Source organism: Paroedura picta, chromosome 2, assembly GCF_049243985.1.
Source record: "Paroedura picta isolate Pp20150507F chromosome 2, Ppicta_v3.0, whole genome shotgun sequence".
Classification (NCBI taxonomy): domain Eukaryota; kingdom Metazoa; phylum Chordata; class Lepidosauria; order Squamata; family Gekkonidae; genus Paroedura; species Paroedura picta.
Window position 1 is genome coordinate 59,435,482 of NC_135370.1, and position 22,162 is coordinate 59,457,643.

The window sequence follows — 22,162 nt, forward strand, 5'->3', positions numbered from 1 at the left end:
TAATTTAAAATATCATTATACTGCTTTTCTTGCATTTGAATCAGTTACCCATTCTATAAAATGATTCACTATGTGATATATTGCTACCTGTTTGCTTTGCCTGATTTCATACATGGGGTATCAATAGTAAAATGTTTTATTGCAAAATTATACCCTTACCAGGAATATAATCAATTATTGAGAAGAGTACATTAAGTACATTAATTCCTTTAAATAGTAAGTCCATTGTATCCCCTTCCCTACATTATTTCCTCTTTCCCTTCTCCTGGCAGCCTCTATATCCTCTTACCTTTTCCTGCTTCCTTCTCTCCAACCATCATTTCTTTATGTAGCTTTCCCCCAGTTTTCAGTTTTATTAATTATTTATTCACTTATACCCCACCATTCTCTCCAATGGGGAGCCAAAGCAATGTGGCCAGGTTTGTAGAAAAATGTCTTCTCTGTTCATGGTTCCAATTTCTGGATTTAAGTATCCAGACTGGGTCAAGCTCAAAATTAGATATATTGATTGTTGGGGGAACAACCATTGGATCCAATGGTATGGAATGTCTTTTAGTTTCTTCAGTTCATTGATCTGTGATTAATCCCCAAGGATTTTTGATGGGTGGGTAGGGTTTGATGGTTATTAACAAGAGGAGACACAAAAGTACTAGTAGATAACACAATTAATGTTTTGCTTAATTACTTCACTCATATTTGGAAAACATTAATATGGCAACATTATTATTAACACACAGCAGGGATGAGGAACAAAAGAAGTACTTTGTCAATGAACTGGGTTTTATATGATTTACACATGTCTAGTCTGGTAATATTGATGCTATAGATTCCTGAAGGTCCCCTGGTGATTTGAATATAGTTGTATTTGGTGCTCCCCCACAATAACTGTTGCTGGCCCTCCTCCATGGATGTGCAGTTATATGTGATGATGTATTTTATTGAATTGTTTAAATGTTATCTGTATGATTTATTTTATGTTTTTATGCTCTGGTGTTTTTCTTTGCTTTCACCATGCATTTTCCTTGGGTTTTCTTTTTTGTTCTGCATTTCACCCCACCTCCACTGCACCTATGTGTCAGCCTTTCTTTTTCATTCTGCATGGATTTTGTTTCCTTCCGTACACAGTTCACTTTCCTTTCTCCATGTTTTGTGAAAGTGTTTGCCCCTCCCCCCTTGCTTTACTCACAAAGTTAATTCAAAAGCATAATGATTTCTTCAGATTTCCCTTCTTTACCACCCCTTGGTGGCCACTATTCCACTGCACACATTGGGTTTAAAAAAAAAACATTCAGGGAAAGCTGTATAGGATGTATGTGTGTGCACTAATTCAATTCACAGGAAATCTGAAGGTAATTTTTCTGCCCTGGGTTTAAACAGAGTAAATAGCTCAGTTTGTAGAGTGCTAGGCTGAAGATGTAAAGCCCCCCAGTTTGATCATGGATTTTGACAAGTGGTATTTTCACAGTTCTGCATGTGCACAAGAAGAATGTATTAACTGAGGAGGCAGACCAACTCTTGCTTCTTTGGGCCTCACAGAAACCTTGTGGTGTCTTAGTCTGAAAGCTACACTTCTTCAGCTCTCTACATTATACACAAAATCTCCTGGGGCATTGCAAAATTAGCTTAGAGGGCAAGAGAGTAGAGGTGGGAGAAAGGGAGTAGAGCAATGAAGCTTACAATGGCATGCCTATCTGCACAAATCTTTCTGACTTATCCAGAAATGGTTATTGAATCCTGATTCTTAGTTCGTCACACAGATGACTTGATCTAAGCACCACCTGCTCTGAGACCCAGGTGGCTTTTAAAGTGCCTGCTCATGCTGCTGCCAAGATGCTTGATAGGGAACGACCCCTACCTCATCCCCTCCTAGAGATCTTCGCTATAGCATTGTTAGACCTATTCTATTTCTTAAAATAAAATGAAGCTGATATGGTAAAAGTAAGCAATTACAAAGGTGGGAGAACCTTCTGCTAAGATGGCAACTGGACAGTAAATTCACCCGGAGGAATCTCTCCTTACAATTTCAAAAACACACCTAACACAAAACTGATCAATAAGGAGAGACCAACCATGTTGCTAAAAACAAACAAACAAACAGTCCTCAGGTCTGAAAGACTATCTGCTGTTTCTCATTGGAAGGCAGAACACATACTCCACAATTTCAAAAAGCAAATCAGATTTAAAAAAGGTTCAGAGTGCAAGTGCAGGATTTAAATTAAAGGCATACTTACTTTAATTCAGTGATAATCAAAAGTAAGCTGTGTATTGAGAAAGGACGTTAGACATTTTAACAGTGAAATGTTTTAATGTTCTGATATTTGCTGCTTTGGTAGAAAGGCAGCATAGAAATGTTTTAAATCAATAAGATCTATAAATAGAACATAAAAGCCTCAAGCTGGTAGATGTTTGCTAGTGTTCATCATAAACTTTAGTATTAGTTAATAATTATCCTTTTTCATGAGTCTGTAATAGGGATGGACATGAACCATATTTTTGTAGCTCAGTTTTATTTATTTATTATATTTCTATACCGCCGCTCTCAGCATTTGCCAGCTCGCAACGGTTCACAAACATATTATAAAAACAATATCCTAATAATAAAAAGTCCTTAGTTAAAAGATTGCAAACTTAAATGGACTCCGGGGAGTGGTAGAGGACAGGAAGGCCTGGAGAATCATTGTCCATGGGGTCGCTATGGGTCAGACACGACTTCGCACCTAACAAAAGTTAAAAGATCCCCTAAAACTAACAATATTTAAAACAACAATAATAAAATGGCAGTACAGTTTTTCCCCCTCCAACATTTCTAGTGGTTGTTGACTGTTGATATATGTGGCCAAAGATGGTAAACAGGGAAGATGTAACACAGCTCAACTGATTAATACTTAATCTTAAGCCTGGAGGGAAGGGGAGTCCATTCTTAAACCCCAGGAGTTCAGCCCAACCTCAACCAAACACCTGATGGAAGAGCTCCATTTTGCAGGCCCTCTGGAACCTCAAGAGGTCCATTTGGGCCCACAGCTATTTAGGGAGCTCATTCCACCAGGTAGGGGCCAAGACCAAAAAGACCCTGACCTTGCTTGAGGCTAGGCCTGCCTCCTGGGGTCCTGGGACCATCAGCAGATTCATACCCACAGAGCTAAGTGCCCTGTAGGGGGCATAAAGAGGCAAGCAGTCCTGTAGGTAGACTGGACCTAAGCCATGTATAGCCTTAAAGGTCATAACCAATATCTTGAACTTGACCAAGAATCAGATAGGTAACCGGTGCAGTTGTTTCAGCAGCAGCTGAACATGAGCCCGCCAAGATGACCTAGTAAGGTCCCGTGCTGCTGCATTCTGTACCAACTGTAAATTCTGGGTCAAGGACAAGGGTAGGCTTGTGTAGAGCGAGTTACAGAAGTCCAAACTGGAAGTGACTATTGCATGGAACACCATGGCTAGATATTCCGGAGACAGTTAGGGTGCTAGTAGGTGAGCCTGGCATAGATGATAAAATGCCATCTGGGCTACCTTAGTGATCTGAACCTCCATAGATAAAGAGGTTCCTGGCCAACTTCCTGGCACCTGGCCACAGGTGCAGATGCGAATTGCACCCCATCCAGGCAGAGAAGTCGTGCTTCCTGTTCCTGCCCTGCCCCTTCCTTCCAGCCACAGGTCCTGGAGGGGTTTTGGAGGGGTTGAGTTTCAGGCGACTCTTCCTCTTCCTAACTTTGTGGTTCATGGCTGAATCGTGAACTGCACCATAAACCTATAGGCTGGCTTGCAAACTGAACTGGATCATATTGGTTTGTGAGATATTTAAAGTTTAAACCCCTGCTTTCTGCTCAGATATTTGGTTTAAGTGGCTCTGAACCATTTCACACCCAAGTTCTCTGTCTGTCTGTCTGTCTGTCTGTCTTTCTGTATGTCTAAACTGTGGAAATAACTATGTTAGTATGGAACAGTATGCCTGTAAACTTTTGCAGTCCTCCTCATCCCATAAGAAAAATCGTTCCAATCTTTCTGTTTTGGTTTTGCAATAGTTGTTAGGGGAAAATGCTGAATCATATAATGATTTTCCCTTTTCCCTAGAAAAAGTCTTGAACCAATATATTGTTCCTTAGTGGCTGCATGGAACCACTTTTAGTAGATGTAAGACTGCATGTGTGCAGTGCAATGTCAGCTACCTTGACAAATCCAGAGTTAAACTTGTAATGGTACTCAAATTACACAGCCAAAAATGCTTCCATGCTGCAAAATGATGTGCATTGTCTATAAGATTTAGGATTATGGACTGGAACTTTCCCAAGTATATTTCAGGGTAAAATCAATGGCTATTAATTATGACACTCTATGTATATCACCTCGAGAGCCTGTCCCTAAACCTTAGCTTTTGAAAGCTGGAAGTAGTTGACAGAGGCTAAGAGCATCTGCTGTTCCTGTGTGGTATTAAAACACTTCACTGAAGATACTGGGAACTAGCCACCATTGCAAAAATGATATTGGGCTGAGTGGGTCATCAGTTTGAGTAATTTGGTTCATTAAATACCTATAAAGCTCTCAGGGTTGTCATCTTAGTTCTGGCAACTGGATAAATGTGCAGATAAAACACAGTCTTCATTCTTGTGCTTTCTCTATATCATCTATAGTTTGCCTGTTATAAAACAACAGCCCATAACATTCTAAATACATATTTAGTTGGTTACATTTAAATCCATTTATACTGTTTAGAAGCTGATGCAGAGGGGATGCAAGACTGTACAGGATTTACTATTAATGAAATACTTTCTAAACTACATGCCCAAACCAGACATGCTCCTGATACATATCAAATAATGCAAGAGACTTATAAAATAATAAAAAAAACAATGAAATCATGGTATATTGGTGAATCAACTCCAATCAGTATTTAGGATAAAACAGAGAGCCTTCTTTTCTTTTGGGCAGAAACCAAAGAGTTACCATAGAACAGACTGAGTTATCTTGTTGGGACATGAGTCAGAGTCAAAGTACCCCAATTGGGACATGATATTTGGAGTTCCAAAAGGTCAATTTTATCCCCAATGATCTTTAACCTCTATGCAAGACCTTTGGATGACAACACAAGGAATTTTGGAATGGGTTGTAAATGACAGGTTGGTGACATTCAGATTATTGTTCAGATTTCCAGAGAAAACTGTTTAGGGCCTGGGCTAATGTCTGTGGTCTGTGGTCAAGTGACTAAAGTTAAACAAACAGAAGCTTAGTACAGACTACAGAGACATGTTGCTTGCTAGAAAGACACAATGCTTGGTTGGCATTAGATGATTTTAAGCTTTTCATTGATCAAAAACTTGAGGGTGCTCTTGGCTTTGTTAATGGATAAGCTGGCCTAGTTATGTTTATCCATGCTACTCTAAAATTGATAGTGCATTTTGTAACAGTTGGAACTTCTGGATGTTGCAGCTCTATAGAGAACATATGTAATCTGGATTGTTTCCCTGTATAATATGCATGTTCACATTCTTTCTGATATATTTTGGGTCTGAGAACATTCTGGCTTTGTATGGAATGCAGAGCATGGATCTTCTGGAGATTGATTAGGAGATGAAGAATCTTGACAGCTCTGGGACATCTGAGACCTCTTTAGACATCACTGGACAAATTCATCCACAGTTTCAACAGTATATGTACAGGGGTTCTGTTGCCCAGTACAGATTCCTCTTTGCCATGGTTGCATGCTTTATTGAGGAGACAAGTGGATGAGTACTGCATCTCCACTGCAACTGTGGCAGCTCCTTAGCATGTTTATCATAAGCCTTTATACTGGTCACGTCTGTAATGGGAAAGTTTTTTTCATTCTAGTATGTTTTGCCATTAAAAAATATTTTTGCTTCTTGCTTTTCTTTAAGAATGTCTTCACAGTCTTTTCCACAATTCACCATTGGATCGGTAGTTGTATGGAGAGGTTATTTATATGTTGGAATTCTCACTCTTTCATAAAATGAGCAAACTCTTTACTGGTGACTCCATCCAAAATCACACTTCAAAGTCTGCTGTGCAGGTCCTGACTTTTTCTGTTATCATTGGTATTACAGTATCTGGCACTTTGTCAATTTTCTCCCATATCAGAATATTAATCCACTAAAGTGATGTAATGACACCATTTTCCAAGAATAAGTGTATGGCCCATTATGCACGGCCGCCGAAATGGCGATTTTGGGTCACATGGAAAACGCGGAGAGGGAAGACGTGAAGCACACTGGTTATGCACGGGGCGGGGTGCGACGGTGGCAAAACCCGGAGTAACCGATTATGCACGCGGCGATCCCGGCGCCGCTTCTGGTTGCGCCCTGGTCACCTGGAAGCTGCGCTTTCTTCCGTGTTTCACTAACGCGGCTTTCTCAGCGGCGGCATGCACCAAAGCTGCGGCCAGTTGCAGCCGGCACCGTGCGTTATCGGTGATTTTAGTCGCCGCCATTACACCCCGAATGTGCGTTATTCCCCCCGTGCATAATGGGTCTATGTCTCTCTTGCCCCAAGGTCTGTTGGGGATGTGATGTATCATCCATGGTTTATTCTGTTGACTGGAGTGGGATTCTGTACATGCATCACAATGTCTTATTAGGTCTTATTTGGCCATATACCTCCTCTCTAGCTTTTCTCAAACATTCTTCCCTAGAATGGCTACAAAAATATTACACCAATACCAGTTTCACTGTCATCACACTAGATGATAAATTCCTCATTCTTTTAATAATATTTTTAAACTGGGTGTCTGGTGACTAGGTAATTAGTGTGGTTGTTAGGGCTATACTAGGTCTATATCATGCTAGGGTAGCCACATCCAAGCAGTACCCATATTAAGTCATCAAATACTTGGATAGGTGAGGAAGATGGTTGATGAATTCTAGGAACTGCTGCAATGATTTGATACTGGTTGGTTTGGGATCTTAGTTTGTAGTTCTCACTTTTCCAGGGCTGGCTGTAAGCCCTGAGCTATTGAGAGCTGCAGCCATAGTCTTATCTTGGCTTTTGAGTTTCAGGCTGACCTTTCCTGCCCTTTCCAGGAGACAAATTAAATTACAATTACAATCTGCAATAGTATAACCACAACAATTCACTAGAATGTTGCCTGTAATTATGCTTATTCTTGTATAAGCAACAGATCCTGTTGGTGGTATGCATACTCTTTAGCTAAAGGTTTTATTCTTAATGGTATGCACAACCATCTATAGTGCTCTTCTGGAGTCCAAAATGTAGTAAGGTAGTTGCTATCTTTATCTAGCAAATCTTGTCATCTTTTGCATTTAGGGCTAAGAATTCTTTTGCCTTAGCATTGTTTTCTATTGTGGACATTTGGTAGTGAGTTTTCAGTAGTGCCTTTTTTATATGGCTTGGATCTATGCAGATGCAAATTTCACCAGTTTCTATATGACCTCCGCGTTGCTTATCCACTTGGTTCATTTTTTTCACTTTGGCTATGATCCCAGCTTTTCCATTTGCCTGATCACTTTCACAATTTAGTCCTTTTATGCTACTGGGACTCTGCCTGGCAAATCTACACTGGCTGAATAGTTTCATCTCCTTGGAGATGCAGTCTGCCTGGGAAGTATCCAAGTTTTTCAAAGAGTGTTGTTTAGGAATTGTGCCTTTGATATGCTACATTCTTGTTCTTTAACAACATTTCTGTTTTCATTGAGATAGTTGTGTTCTTAAATGTCACATGTGTTCACTGGTCCTTCCTGATAGGCTGGGCTTCTGTTTGAAATTTACAACTGGAATTCCAGTTGGTACCATTTTCCTTGATATTCTGCCTCCAGCACACGTTGAACTAATACAGAAGGAAAGTGCTGTCATACAGTTACAACTTGGCTGTAGTTAGGAATAATTTTACTACCCTTGCTTAATGTTAAGAAAGTCTCATCCTCATACTTGAGTAAGGACTTCAATGTTTCTTTACAGGGTGCCAATACAAGCTTTACAAATCAACATTGTGTTTGAGGTTGTACTGTTTTAATGTCATACATATAGAATTATTGTGTTGGTCTGCATTGTTCACTTGTCCTGTGGTGTGTAGTTTTGTTCTGTTTGGAATATTTGCAAACTATGGCATAATGATTCCCCCCACACACAATTAATACATATAATGCCAATAACTGAGCATTTATCAGAGCCATTCTGCATAACACAATATTCACAATTTTCATTTTTGTATCTGCTGAGCTCTTTACTGTTTTTAAATGATTGTGTTTGTTGAAATACTTACTTTTATGTACATAATGAATATTTTCAGCATCTGATGGGTGGGTTACTTGTATTTGCACTGAACCTTGTTTACTAGCTTAGTATTTTTCACTTGCTGTTTGTGGAGTTATTTGAGCATTTTCATTTTGTGTGTTTTTGTCTTTGCTGCCTAGGCCCAAACTGTCCCTTATCAATTCTTCTTTCAAAGTTTCACATGAACATGAAGTCTGCCATTGTACTAAGGTTGTCAGTTTTCATGTGGAGCCTGCTGTTACCTGGAATGCTTTTAATGTAGGGAACAGCTATTACAAGGTAATTGCCCCTTTTCAGGATTCTGGGGCAGACAACAGATATTACAATAAAGGAATTCAGTTTTATTGGGACACACACACACAAAACAAATAATGAACTGGACTAACAGTTATGCAATTACACTAACACAGTTACAAGGGGAAACAAAGAGAAAGAAATAACGGGATATGGGAAGTAAGGGTCAACAAGATTTGTAATTACCAATCGGGACATGGGGTGGAAAGAAGCAGAGCAATGCAAATGAACATGCACTTGAGCTGGGCATCTGGCAGGATATGGACAAAGCAAGCTGATCACCAGAGAGGCCAGTCACCAGAGAAGCACTTTGACAGCCTTTTCCATCCATGTACATGATAGGAAGGCATGAAGGTTGGGTGGGCTAATGTCTAGCTGATGGGAGTAATTAAACTCTTGGCAGGCTTGCTTCAGGAAGGGTACTTTGGGGGTAAACAAAGGATTTTAGCTTCAGGGTAAGCTTGAGAGAGAAGTCTGCCAGCCACTATTTAGCAATGCAATGGTCAGGAGGGGGAAAGTTTCAGGAAAGGCAGATGCTCTTAGTCTTGATAAAGATGTGTACATGATGCACAATTTCCATGTAGACAAGGCATGTTCAGGAGTTGGGTCAGTTGGCCCAAACATGGCTACTGATGCTCCCATAGTGACTTATGAAGGTGGTCTGGCTTGCCCTTGCCTAGACCAGAGTGGGTATTGATGGTGGTTCAATGCAGGGGCACGTAGTGCCAGTCCAACAGTGTAGACTCTTGCCTATGGTAACACTGAATATCTCTTAGCAATACAGGGTAAAGAAATACATTTCCCTGGAGAAAATAGCAGTTTTGGAGATTGGACTCTGTGGCATTGCACCCTGCTGAGATCCCTCTCCAGGTAATTCCTAGCCCAGAGCTGACAATGCTACATTTTACACAGCCTCGCAGTATACTGGTTTGCGGTTTTGTTATGTTCTTGTTCACATTTATTACAGGGATATCATTTATGTATGCTTCTCAACCAGGGTTTGGTGAAATCCTGGGGTTTCTTGATAGCCCTGGAAGAATTTCCCAAATGAGTTGGAGTTAATTAATTTTTCATATATTTTTAAATATATTTTAAAATGTGTTAAATATTTATCAAGTAATATGACCATATATTATCTTGTTGACCCATCCATCCCCTCCCCAAATGGCCAATGATGGGCTGGAGGGGGTAGGAAGGGCAGGACTCTGGGTTGGCATGTACACAGCTATGTTTCCCAACCATATTCTGCACAATCAGACCACCTATGGGGTTTCTTGAAGCCTGAAGAACATTTCAGGTTTCTCAAAGGTAAAAAAAAAGTTGAGAAAAGCTGTACTAGAGTCTTAGATGCTGCTCCCTCTGTTGGTCAAAATTAGGGGGCATTTCCCACGGCTTAAAAATAGCACAATGGTTGCTGATTGAAAACGCTACTAATTTGCCATAACGCACGACGTCGTTAACGATCTGCAACAATCCTGAAACCGACCCGCCAAAAGCGCTTCGTTGTAGCGCTTTTAGGGGAATCCAGAAAACTGGATTCACCCTCCGGATAGCGATACACTCCTGCAACCAATCTGCAACAGTAGCGCTAAAGACCTGTGCGTTACCATTGTTGCGGGTTCTTCAAAGTCCCTCCTCCCGAGCCTGTCCTCGAAACTTCCGGCGAACTGTTCGCCATTTTTTTTTTCTCCGAGCGAGCGGGGATCTACGAGGCAACGGGACAGCGACTGGCTTTCAAGCACGATCACTTTAGGAAATTCTGCCCGGACACCACAAGAGTTTTTCACAAGCACAGTGGCACACACCGTCACGTTCCCTAAATTTGGCCAAAGCTTAAAACCCCGTCTACCATCGGCCAGTCCTAGCGGAGTCAACGTACAGGGAGCATTTTAAAAAATTCTCCTCTGAGCGTGCCAACGAACATTCGCCGCTCGCAGTCTCCTGCTTAGCTTAGAGGGGTTCAATAGACATGATTCGTGGTGATATCATGAGGGGCGGCTTATGTGTAGTGGGTCTTTGTGTGGTTCCCGGTGCGTGCTTGTGCTTGGGTGCGGACAACCCCTTCCATTGGCGGCTAGACCTCCGGCAAGCGGAGTTGCCGTCCCCCGTTCATTTTAAAAAATTTTCCTCTGAGCGTGCCAACGAACGGTCGCAGCTCGCAGTCTCCTGCTTAGCTTAGAGGGGTTCAATAGACATGATTCGTGGTGATATCATGAGGGGCGGCTTATGTGTAGTGGGTCTTTGTGTGGTTCCCGGTGCGTGCTTGTGCTTGGGTGCGGACAACCCCTTCCATTGGCAGCTATACCTCCGGCAAGCGGAGTCGCCGTCCCCCGTTCATTTTAAAAAACATTCCTCTGAGCGTGCCAACGAACGTACGCCAGTAACATGTCATGTTTGGTTGATTTATGCTGTGGCTGGTGAATATTATTGGGGAACTGCCGAGTACTGCCGCACTTGCTCTCGGTTGAACACCGGCATGCGTTTGTGTAATGGCGGACATTTTCCTAAAATGGCTCCCGCTGCATGTTCAAACTGCTCTTCTCTCGTGTAAACGAATCAGCGCATGCGTTAAGTCAAACAACAAGGGCGCCAATCTGGCCATTAGGAGCAGATCCTGTTCCCGCGCGAGGAGTTTTGAACGTGACATGTGACCTAATGTGGCCAATGCGCGTGTCCCCTACTGCCCTCTACCAATCAGGAGCCGGCTAGTCCCTTTGTCTTTGTGTGCGGGAAGGTATATGATCCGTTGCACCCTGCACCTTCCACCACCATTTTGCTCAGCTACCAGCGAAAGCAACATGGAATCGTCTTCTCAAGCCTCGTCCGTCCCTGCAACCGGCCGTGGCCCAACTTGGAGGGACGCGGAGATCAGGGACCTGATCGGGATTTTCTCGGAGGAGAAAATCCAGGACGCGTTCCAGTCCTCCCACAGGAATAGGGAGGTATTCGAACAAGTGGCCATTAAGATGCGCGCCCTGGGCCACAACAGGACCGGCCTTGAATGCCGGTCGAAGACCAAGACAATGAGGGCAGAGTATATGCGTGCCGTGAACCATAATAAGGGTTCCGGCAACGAGAAGGTTACCTGCCCCTACTTCGAGGAGCAGCGCCAGCTGTACGGAGACGGGGAAGGATCCGGCAGGCCGAAGCGCGTCGGCCGGAGCCTTAAGGTGGTTCGGAAGCCGGCTGCCCCGGTCGAGGAACCACCCGCTGAGGAGGATCCCGGCGAGGGCACCTCGTCCAGCTTTCGCCCTCCACCCCCCGTCCAGCAACGAGCCGCGGAATCGGTAACGCTGGACCTCATCGCCATCGTTCCTGGGGAGCCAGAGGAGGCTCCTGAGCAAACGCCCCTTGCCTCCGGTAAGTGATTTTATTTTTATTTTATATTTCCTTTTGAGCAAATGTGTGTTCTGACGTTTGGCCATCGTTTTCTCGTCAGTTCGTTGCAACGCATAAGATGGTAGGCTGTGGAGTGCTTGCTGTGTTTACTATTTGAAACGGTTTTAATTTTATAATTTAATTTTAATTTTTAAAAGATTTTAAAAGATGGTAGGCTGTGGAGTGCTTGCTGTGTTTACTATTTGAAACGGTTTTAATTTTATAATTTAATTTTAATTTTTAAAAGATTTTAAAAGATGGTTGGCTGTGGAGTGCTTGATGTGGTTAGTATTTGAAACGGTCATGTTTAACCAACAGCCCCAAAATATTTGCTGCATGCCTCGCCCATAGGCCTTCTGCAGTACTTTGGCTCACTACTTTGGGAGCTTGCTTTGTGGTTCATGGTGTATGCTTGCTCATTTTTCACTATTTTCTGCTCTTGTCCACAGAGACACAGTTGCCAGGGACGGGGCCCCTCGAGTCTCCAGCAGCACCTGACGTGGATAGTGATTCGGGGGCATCAACTAACATTGGTAAGTATTAGTTAAAATAGGGGGGGGGCTGTTTTGACTGCTTTGTGCTTTTCTGTTTGTGCAGGGCAGCAGCACTGCTAAGAGAAAGAAGAGAGTCCCTCTGCGTTGCTGGTGTAGCCTTTGAAGCTGGCTTTGCCACCCTTTGGTCCTAGATCTGTTTTTTTTTCCTTTTTTTGCAGATTTCATACCCGGAACACAGGAGGAGGAACAGCCTGGGTTGCTTGGACCTCCTGCACGGCGCAGGCGGATACAGATTCAAGATGGTGAGCGTGCATGACCTGTTCCTTTCGAGCCATAGCTGCAGGACAATGTCGCTAGGCACTAACCATGTGCTCCCTTTTAATTGTTGAGAGTCCTGCTGTGAAAGTAGGCAAAAGTAAAAGCACACCATGGGCAAACAAACAATAGCCATGTGCTCGCCGGGGATTGTTTAAATTCTTGGCAGGAAAACACGGGGACAAAAAAGAACACCATGTCCACCATGGTGTGTTTTGACTTTATTGATGTCACTAACAGTTTTGTTTCTCATTTTTTGCCAACAGAGGTTCTTTCAGATGAGGAGGAGGAACCACCCCTGGCTCCAGGCAGCCCACCACCTAGAGGTGCGCTCCCAGCAGAGGAGAGGCTTACGAGGGAACGCGGCAGGCTGAGGCGCGTCTCCGTCTTGACAAGCGTGGGAGAGAGGCTCCTTGAGCACTGCTATGAGGAGTCACGGCGTGCCGCTGCCGCTGACCAAGCCATGCTCACACTCATTGCCCAGGAGGGGAGAAAATTGAGGGCAGTCCTTAGAGAGACAAACCAAATCCTACGCGAAGGCGTGGAGGAGGTGCGACTGATAAGGAGACTCATGGAGAGGGCTGTAGTGGTCATGGAAAGGGCCTACCCTCCACAAATCGCCCCCGCCCCCCCACCACCACCCCCACCACCACCCACACCACCACCCCCACCACCACCCACACCAACACCACCACTTCCAGCACCCACCCCACCGACTCCCTCTCAGAATGCCTCCACCCAAACACGAAGGAGGACTATTCTCGGAAAGAGGAAAATAAAACCAGCAGACAAGTACTCCCCCTCCTAGTTTTGCCCACTTTTTCTATTTCATGTTATCTGTGTTTTGTTGTTTGTTGAATAAAGTTTATATTTTTGACTCTGTCTCTGTGTACCCTACTGTGGAATCTGCAAGGCCGAAAGCGGCCTCTCTAGTGATTGTCTATATTGTGGTACTGCTGTGTGGGTTGGAGGTTGGAGGGGTGTTAGTTCAAGGAGTTTTAGGAGTGTGGTGTGGGGTTAAATATGTGCGAGTTTAAGAAGTCACACTGGAGTCTTGTTATAAAATTTGCAATAACATTTTATTTTAAAAAACATTTTAACAGGGGAAAAACATTAGGGAATGAAACTTGGAGCCCCACCAGCACCACCACCCCCCACCCCCCTGGAAAACCTATTTTTTTTAACAAAACTATACATTTAACAGGGGAAAAACATTAGGGAATGAAACTTGGAGCCCCCCCCCAACCCCTACCCCAAAACACAAACAGGAAACAAAACTCAGGTCCCACTGCTCCCCTGCCCAGCCCCTTCCATCTCCCTCACTCTCCTGCTCAACCTTCCCACGGACCCCCGGACTTTGCGGCGGAAGAGGTCCTCATCCTCCTTCTTCTTAACTGTGTGGGGAGGGAGAAAAAGTACACATTAGTGCCACACATATTTTCAAATTTCTTTAGTTTACATGCATACACTTTTAAGTGGCCTTAGCCACAGTGTGAGAAGAGTTGGGCAGTGGGGAACATAACCTACGTTCTTCCGCCTCCCTCTGTTGCCTTTGCTGCTCAATCTCCCCTTTCAGCTCTGCCACTTGAGCCTCCAGGGAAGTAACTCTGGCCTCCATCGCACGCAGCCTTGCCTCCACAGTTTCAGCTATAGAAATCAAACAAAGAATTTAATAACACTTCAAATGGGAGCATCACAGCAGGCTCCCATATGGCTCCATGGGGGTACACACACATGGGTCTCCCGCACAGGCATAAAACTCTCACCTGCAGCCTGTCCCGAGGTGGAAGGTCCCTCTTCCTCCCCCTCCTCACGCTCAGGTGCTGTTGCCAGCTTGGATGGTGATTGTGTGGCTGGGCAAAGAAAAAGACAAATCATAATTAAAAGCACACAAAACAGAGATGAAACACAGCTGGTGGACACACCACAGTTAGAGTCTAAGCGCATAACCAAAGTGGTTCTACAGTACTGGCTGGCTAAGTCTGAGGGGGTTGACAGCATCTAAATACTTTCTCGAATTTCATTGGGGACAGTAGGGGAAAGAGGCAGCTAGTCATTCCATGCATGTTTAAGGGTAAAACACAACGAGGGCAGCACTCACCCATATGCCTCCTCATGTCCAGGGGGGGCTTCCCAGCCTTCTCCCATATTTTTACCATCTGGTCGTGGAAGACCGTCCTCCCACTTGGCTGCGGGATCCCCCCCCACTGTTCCAGACTGTTTAGGAAGTCCAGCTTAAGGCGCTTGAATTTTGTCCGGACCTGCTCCCAGGTCCGGACGTAGCCCCTTTCCCTCAGCTTTGAAGCCAACACCAGGTAAGCACCCTTGGTGTGGCAGTGGGTGCTGGCCATAAGGCGGCCAACACTTTTCGATTGGAGCACAAGCTCCAGAAGTGCCTCAGCCTCGGCGCGCTGCCAGAAGGAGCCCTTCCGTGGCTTCGGCATCTTCGGAATGACGGTTAGGGAACGAACGTGCGTTGCTCCGATAGACCACCCCGTTTTTTAAATGTATCAAAGCTGCCCACCAATAAAATTATTCATTGGAACATAAGTGGATTGATCCTCCGGTTTGACAGGGGTCGCCAATACTTCCTGGCTACCCGCCTCCCCGAACTTTCCCCATTCAGCGCTTCCGTATTGTGTTTGTCAATTTCAGTTGGGAGTTAGCATTTAGGGCTGTCAAAGTGCTTTTGGACCAGAGAATCCCCGTTTTTTTGCTGGCAAAGTACACAAACCGCACAAGACAAGGTTAAACAAATAACACAAAACTTTATTCACCAACAAGAGAGTGGGAAAAACAATTAAACACGCCTCCTGTTTCTGTAGATGTGGGTGGCTATGGCGTCCCGAACCTTGCACCCCTCTGCATAGATTCTTCTTCTCCTTGCTTCAGGGATGTCTTGTGTGTCCTCAAGGACAACAGGATCAGGTTCATCCACAGGGAAGGGGATGTTATGTCCCTTGTCCTCGCATATGTTGTGCAAAATGACACACGCGATGATCAGCGGAGTCACATTGTCTATATGCACGTGTAGTCGGGACATCAGGCAACGGAACCGGGACTTCAAACGTCCAAAGGCACGCTCCACTACATTCCTTGCCCGGGAGTGAGTGAGGTTGTAGTGGCTATGCACGTCTGTCCTTGGCCGCTTGTAGGGAGTCATGAGCCAGCGTCGTATTGGGTAGGCTCCGTCCCCGAGCACCAACGGCGGCACACGCACGCCCTCAATGGTGGCGGTGGGGTTTCCTGGAACAAAGACCCCTTCGTCCATGGCTTTCCTGAGGTTGGATTCCCTGAAAACAAGGGCATCATGCCTCCTGCCACTCCACCCCACCTCGGCATCGATAAACCGGCCGGAGAAGTCCACTGTTCCTTGCAGGAGAACAGAGCAAAAGTCCTTCCTGTTCCCGTACTCTTTTATGCTTCCCCCGGGGGCACGGATAGGGATGTGGCTTCCATCGACGGCCGCAAAACAATGCGGGAATCCAAGCCTGGCAAACCCGTCCATACTCTGGAATAAGGGAAAGAAAAGAATATAAGCCATTGCATGTCAGCGTGGGGTGTATCGCGTCTTCGTTGCTGACCTGTCAAACAAGAAAAAAAATTTAAAGGGCAAAGGGGATAGAATGACACTCACCGCTCCAAGCCGGTCTCCGAGGCACACGACTTTGCTGAACAATTCCGCCTCCATGGCGAGGCAGAACTCCTTAAGGATATCGCCAACCGTAGTGACTCCGAGTCCGAATTGCTGGGCTACTGTCCGGAAGTACTGAGGGGTGGCCAAGTACCACAATGCGGCAGCCACCCTTTTTTCAACTGGAACGGGGCGCCGCATGCCAGTGACTTGCCTCTCCATGCGTCCACGTAGAGCCTCCACGAGTTCAAAAAATGTCCCCCTCGACATCCTGAAGTTGGCAATCCAGTGGTCATCATCCCAGCGAGTCCACACAAAATTCTCCCACCAGTCAGAGGATCGTTCGTCCACCCAGAACTGTCTGGGGAACCGGACCTCTGCCAGTGCTTGCCAGCGTTTCTTGGCCGCCATGGTTACCCTTACAGAACGTCTTCTGCTGCTGGTCAGCGTTCCGGGCACCCGTTCTCGGTACTCCGCGATAGCAGACGTCCGACGCGACAAGGCGGTATTCATGCGCTGGAGCACCGCGAGCATGTAAGCCAGCAATTGAAAAATAAGCCTCTCCATTGCAACGTTGACCTGTGCTGCGGGCAGTAGGCTACGCAAACAAAAGAGTGAGGCCGACCGCGTGTCTGCCCAGGTGCATATAAGCAGGTAACCTGTGGGCGTGTACTGTGGGCGGGGATTAACCAATCAAACATGTCAATGCATCTGGTTCCTAGAAAACAATAGAAAACACGTTCCAAGGGCGCCAATGATCGGACGATAACGCGTTGCTACGGGGTTTCCTGGGTTTTTTTAAAAAAAAGGGGACCCCGACAAGTTCGGCTTTAGGGTCGAGGTCAAAGGTGTGCCTGCAGTTTGATTGACGGGCACGGGAGGCCAGAAGCGCTAAAAAGGGACCTCCTTTGTAGCGATAAGACGGAGAACCGGAAGCCTGTGGGTTACGAAAGTGGCGAGAAGTGAAAGTGCCAAATTCCGCAAAAACCGCAGCTGTGCGTTACGGGCACGGCTAGTTACATTTCGCTACTTGAAGTAGCGCTTTCACAAACGGCAACCAAATAGCAACTTTGAGCTCTGTGCGAAATGGCCCTAGCTATTCTAAGAGCCCTGTAAAAGCTGTTGTAGAATGCTTACATACTGTGTGAATGGAGGAAAATCAGTATAGTATGGTGGATACAACATCTGCACACAAGACTGACTTCCAAGATATGAGGCATGGTATGAAATGTATGCAAGGTAGTATAATACTGGGTGAGTCTTTAAATAATAAATTATGGAACTAAAAGATTTTGCTCAGTGAGGATCTTATTATAAAATTATTTTATCATCTATATTGCTTAATGATAGGTTTCTGCCTTCAAATTTACTGTTAACCAATATGTCAGGTTTGAATTAGAGGCAGGGGAAAACCCATACCTTTTCCAGACAAAATTCATCTTGGCTACTGAACATGTCCATTGTCTCTAATTCTCTAATAGCCTTTTACTTTATAGCAGTCCAGATTAACTCAAATACATGATGTCTTCAGACTCCATTATATTTAATTGTATCTGATATGCATCCATCTATTGAAATGCATGGTACAATACTATGTCCCTGAAAGAAAGGCTAAGAGCCTAGAGAACAGATGAATTTCAAATTCTAATGGATGCAAATTGATTTAGATGTCACTACAAAGATACTCAAGTTTAATAAAAAATTACAGAGGATTGGAGAATTACATCCTTATACATTTTAAAAATGTAGAAATCTAGACTCTTAGCCAAAGGGAAGTCAATGCAATTGGTGATTTGACTTTTAAGGGGTTTAAAAAAGCTATTTTTCACCAAAATGACTTGCTCCTGCTTACCTTTCAAGTACTCATGTCATATCCCTTGGTTCTTAATTCTTGTTTTAGTTCACTTTCTCTTTCTATTTGCTTCTTTTGAACTTCCTTTTCCCTCCCAGCACCCTCTCCCCAAGATGGCACAAGGCAACAGAATGCGGGTTCAACTAGTTTTGATTTATTTAAATAATTATATAAATGGCTTATCTCTGTCACTTCTTATTTCAATAAGATGACTATTTTGAGAGTGGTGTCTGCTAGGTATCTGCCTAGTATGCCTTGTGGGCATGGCTTCAAACTTGATCAGCAATTCTGCTGCCCTTGCTTATCACCACTTACACAACTATATATGCCATGTGGCACCATTTTCCATCTTTCTCCTCTAATATGCCTCAAGAGTCCTACTAGGTTCAAAGCATGTTGCTTAGCATCATGGTTACTTCAGAGCACACCTAAGGTATGTGATGGCCTAATGCCAGATATTTCTGGGTGCTTGCTGATGAAGAAAAAGAGTTGGTTCTTACAGGTTGCTTTTCTCTATAGAAGAAGTCTCAAAGTGGCTTACAATTGCCTTCCCTTTCTTCTCCCCACAACAAACTTCCTGTGAGGTAGGTGAGGCTGAAAGACCCCTGATATTACTTCTCCATCAGAACAGCTTTATCAGTGTTGTGGTGAGCCCAAGGTTACCAAGCTGGCTGCATATGGGGGAGTGGGGAATCAAACCCGGCCTGCTAGATTAGAAACCATCGCTCCTAACCACTACACCAAGCACTGCTACCTATCCTGAGCAACCTGCCCTACTCCTGCCACATGAGAGGTTTAGCCTAACATAAAACACCCCTTGCCCCACCTACCAAGCTGTTTAATTTCTCATTTTAAAAATGACGGCTTCTGTGCTAACTGGTTCCCTGTTACTGAGTCCAAAATCACCCAAATTGGATTTTCAGTAGACTTTTTTCACTTTTGAATAAAACAGCCGTTTTATTTAGCATATTTTATTGCAATTGTTCTGTTGTTTATATATATATATCTCCAGTTCTTTGACCTTTTTTCACCTATACATTGTAAAGCAATGGAATGCCAATAAAGGTAATGAATGAATGAACAAGACATGCCCAGTCTTACAGTTATAGAGGCAGCTCCACTTAGCCTGACAGGCCCAAACTTCTGCCACCTAGGCAGCTCCAATACAATGGAGAGCGTGGCCAGATGGGGCCAATATTGCTACTGAGTGGCTGTTATAAATATATATCTGTAGTCAAACTGGTTCAATCTTGTGGCAGCTGAGGCAGCTCTAATCTGAAATGAACACATGACCAGGCAAGTCCAGTCTCACTGCTGTTAAGGCAGCACCAATTCCAGACCCAATCTGGCCATCACTGAAGCAGCTCCAATCCAAAGGAATCCATCCCAAACTCATTTGATGGTAGCTCTGTCTCCACCAGAATGAGGCAGGCCACTGCGCAAACCAGTATCAGCAGCAATCTACTGCCATGCGGATGAAGTATCCTGGTTTCAACTTTGGATTCAAGTCAATGTCCTAGTGCTCATTCCAGTTTGAATAAAATGAGGAAGGTATTACTGGGGATTTTTAACAGGAATTTTGCCATATCTATCCCCAATTTCATTTTAGTGGTGTCATTTGCCATGCCAACTTTTCATGTTTTCTCCTGGATGTAGTCTGGGTTTGTCTGATGCCTCAGCCCTTCTCCCCCTTCCCTTCTGATGCCTCTGTGTTTCCCTTTGAAGCTCTATTCCAGCTGGACTCTATGTTATCTTAATGTAGTAGTAGTTGTTGTTTATTGGATTTCTTACCCGTGGCTCTCAGAGTTGACTTTTATAGCCTTGATGGGAGTTGTAAAACATTGCAGCTCCCTGGAAAAGGCAGGGTGATCTAGGAGTGAGGGGTAGACTTTGCACCTTTGATGATCAAACAGTACTTTCTGTGAGAACCAACTTTCCCTGTTCTGTTTGGGGGCGTGAGACTGAGTAGATATAAACTCCACTCCTTTCTGTGTATTCTGTCTTTGCCAATAACCCTATTCTGTGGGTTTCCTGATGAAGATTCTTGCTCTAGTGTAAATCTTCAATAAAGGCTGACTTTTGCTATAGTCTGCTTGTTTGGGCTCTGCTATGTTGGTTCTGAGGGTCGGCAGCAGAGCTGCATTCCAGGATCCTGACAGCTGTAGCTGTGATACCGCTAGAGGAAAAGTAAAAACAATTTTTTTCTTGGGAATAAGGCAAACTTGTGGTTTGAAAACCATTTAGCCTGCTTAAGTAGTATCTCTGGCCAAAGCTACAGCCTTCACCAATAGACTCCGGAGAGGGTACTGGAAACACAAATTCTCAGGCCTTGAAGTAACTCCATGAGCCTAACAAGGTGCTGCTGAGGGATAGTAACAATATACATGTTCTAATCAAACACCTCTTGTGAATTCTGCTGGATGTTAAATTGGGGGGGGGGAGGGGGAGTCTCAGAGGAAGTTGTTGTCTGAGGTCCCAGGGTGGCTCTTGATAGCTCCATTTGCCAAAACTAATTAATCCCTTTGTTTGTGATCCCACTTGCATTGAAAAATGACATCAGACTGTGGCATATGAAGGCTTCATCAAGTAAATGGATAGGATGGAAATATATACACAAGAATCACAGTTTATGTGGAGGAAGTGCGTGGCTCACTTATATCACATTTTCTAGGGCTGCCAGACCTGTGATGGACTTTAGCTCCAGAATTAGTCCAATCCTCTCTTAAAGGCATCTCAGCTAGATGCCATCATCACATCCTGTGGCATGGAGTTCCGCAGGTTAATTACATGCTGTGTAATTGTGCTCACTGTGTACACACTGGACAATTACATGCTGGGTAAGTGGGTGTTATTCTTTTACTGAGCAGGGGGAGGCTAACTGGTCCTCCACATGCCAGCACTGTCTTTTCTGGTGGCTGTCTGCTGGTGTTCTTTTGCTTCTTTTTACATTGTGAGTCCCTTGGGAACAGTTAGAAAATTGAAATATAAATACTGTCAATAATAGTAATACTGTGCAAGATTGCTTAAAAAAAATTAAGCCAGCAGTATCCTATTTGGATGGCTGCATCATGCTGTATTTCATGAACAGTCATAGCTATGTGAAATTCTTCATGCACTTCTTTTCCAATAGGATCGGAGAAGCAATTCTGTGGTTTACCTTTAAGATCATATAAAAATTAGTTTTGTGTGGTGTTCTTACAGATAAGCCTCCAGTGGGCAACAAGGCAGGGCCAGTGTCACGTGCAGGGCTGGCACCACAAAGCCTATGCTGTGGCCTGCGTGATGTGCTCCCCTCCAGCTCTGCTCCCCTCCAGCTGTGCCATGCTGTGAGCTATGCTTCCCTCCAACCTAGCCCCTCTCCAACCCCACCACAGGAATCAAGTTTGCCACATACTCAACTGGCTGCCATCCGTGCTGCACCCTCATGCTGCATGTGAGCCACTCAATTTACCCCAGACAGGGGAGGGATGAAGCACTCCCATTGGTCTGCTGTCCGCAGGCTCTACCCCCCAGAATCTCCAGGTAGTTTCTAACCCAGAGCTGGCAACTCTAACCACCAGCCTGGGGCAGAGATGCACTTTGAGTATGGGAGAGACCTCAGCTGGGTATAATCCATAGTGCAGGGGTGGCCACACTGTGACTCTCCAGATGTCCACAATTACCATGATCCCCTGCTAGCCCCGTGCTGATAGTAATTGTACTCCTTGGACATCTGGAAAGCCAGTTTGGCCACTGTGGTTGTAGCCCCTATTTAATGAAAGAAGCACTTGTCAACCCCAAGCTTCTCCCTTCCAGTCATTCCTTAATAGGGCTCATTGGCCTGGCCCTAGGAGAGTGAGTGAGTGATGAGAGCTGTGAAAGGGGACAGGAGCCCTTCTAGACCTCCCAGATGAGAGCAATCAATAGGGTGTTTCCGCACAAGGACCAATGTTGCCAATTGATTCCACAAAGCGGAAA

At 44.6% G+C, this 22,162-nt stretch overlaps 2 protein-coding genes across 3 annotated transcripts in view; both read left to right on the forward strand.

Annotated features, from left to right (window-relative positions):
• The window catches only part of DPP10 (dipeptidyl peptidase like 10), a 950,123-nt gene that overhangs the window by 47,658 nt on the left and 880,303 nt on the right, over positions 1-22,162 (forward strand). The gene's annotated exons all lie outside the window — the stretch shown is intronic.
• On the forward strand, positions 10,702-13,596 carry LOC143829420 (uncharacterized). Its single transcript, XM_077320276.1, has 4 exons — positions 10,702-11,892; positions 12,360-12,443; positions 12,623-12,706; positions 12,986-13,596. Exons 1-4 carry the CDS (start codon positions 11,271-11,273, stop codon positions 13,525-13,527), a joined length of 1,332 nt encoding a protein of 443 aa, XP_077176391.1. The 5' UTR covers positions 10,702-11,270; the 3' UTR covers positions 13,528-13,596.

Bases quoted from the DNA above. Each gene is read 5' to 3' on its own strand.
- LOC143829420 (XM_077320276.1), top strand. From the start codon at position 11,271: ATGATCCGTTGCACCCTGCACCTTCCACCACCATTTTGCTCAGCTACC. The intron at 11,893-12,359 runs GTAAGTGATTTT...TCTTGTCCACAG, and splicing joins GCAAACGCCCCTTGCCTCCG to AGACACAGTTGCCAGGGACG. The intron at 12,444-12,622 runs GTAAGTATTAGT...CTTTTTTTGCAG, and splicing joins GGGGGCATCAACTAACATTG to ATTTCATACCCGGAACACAG.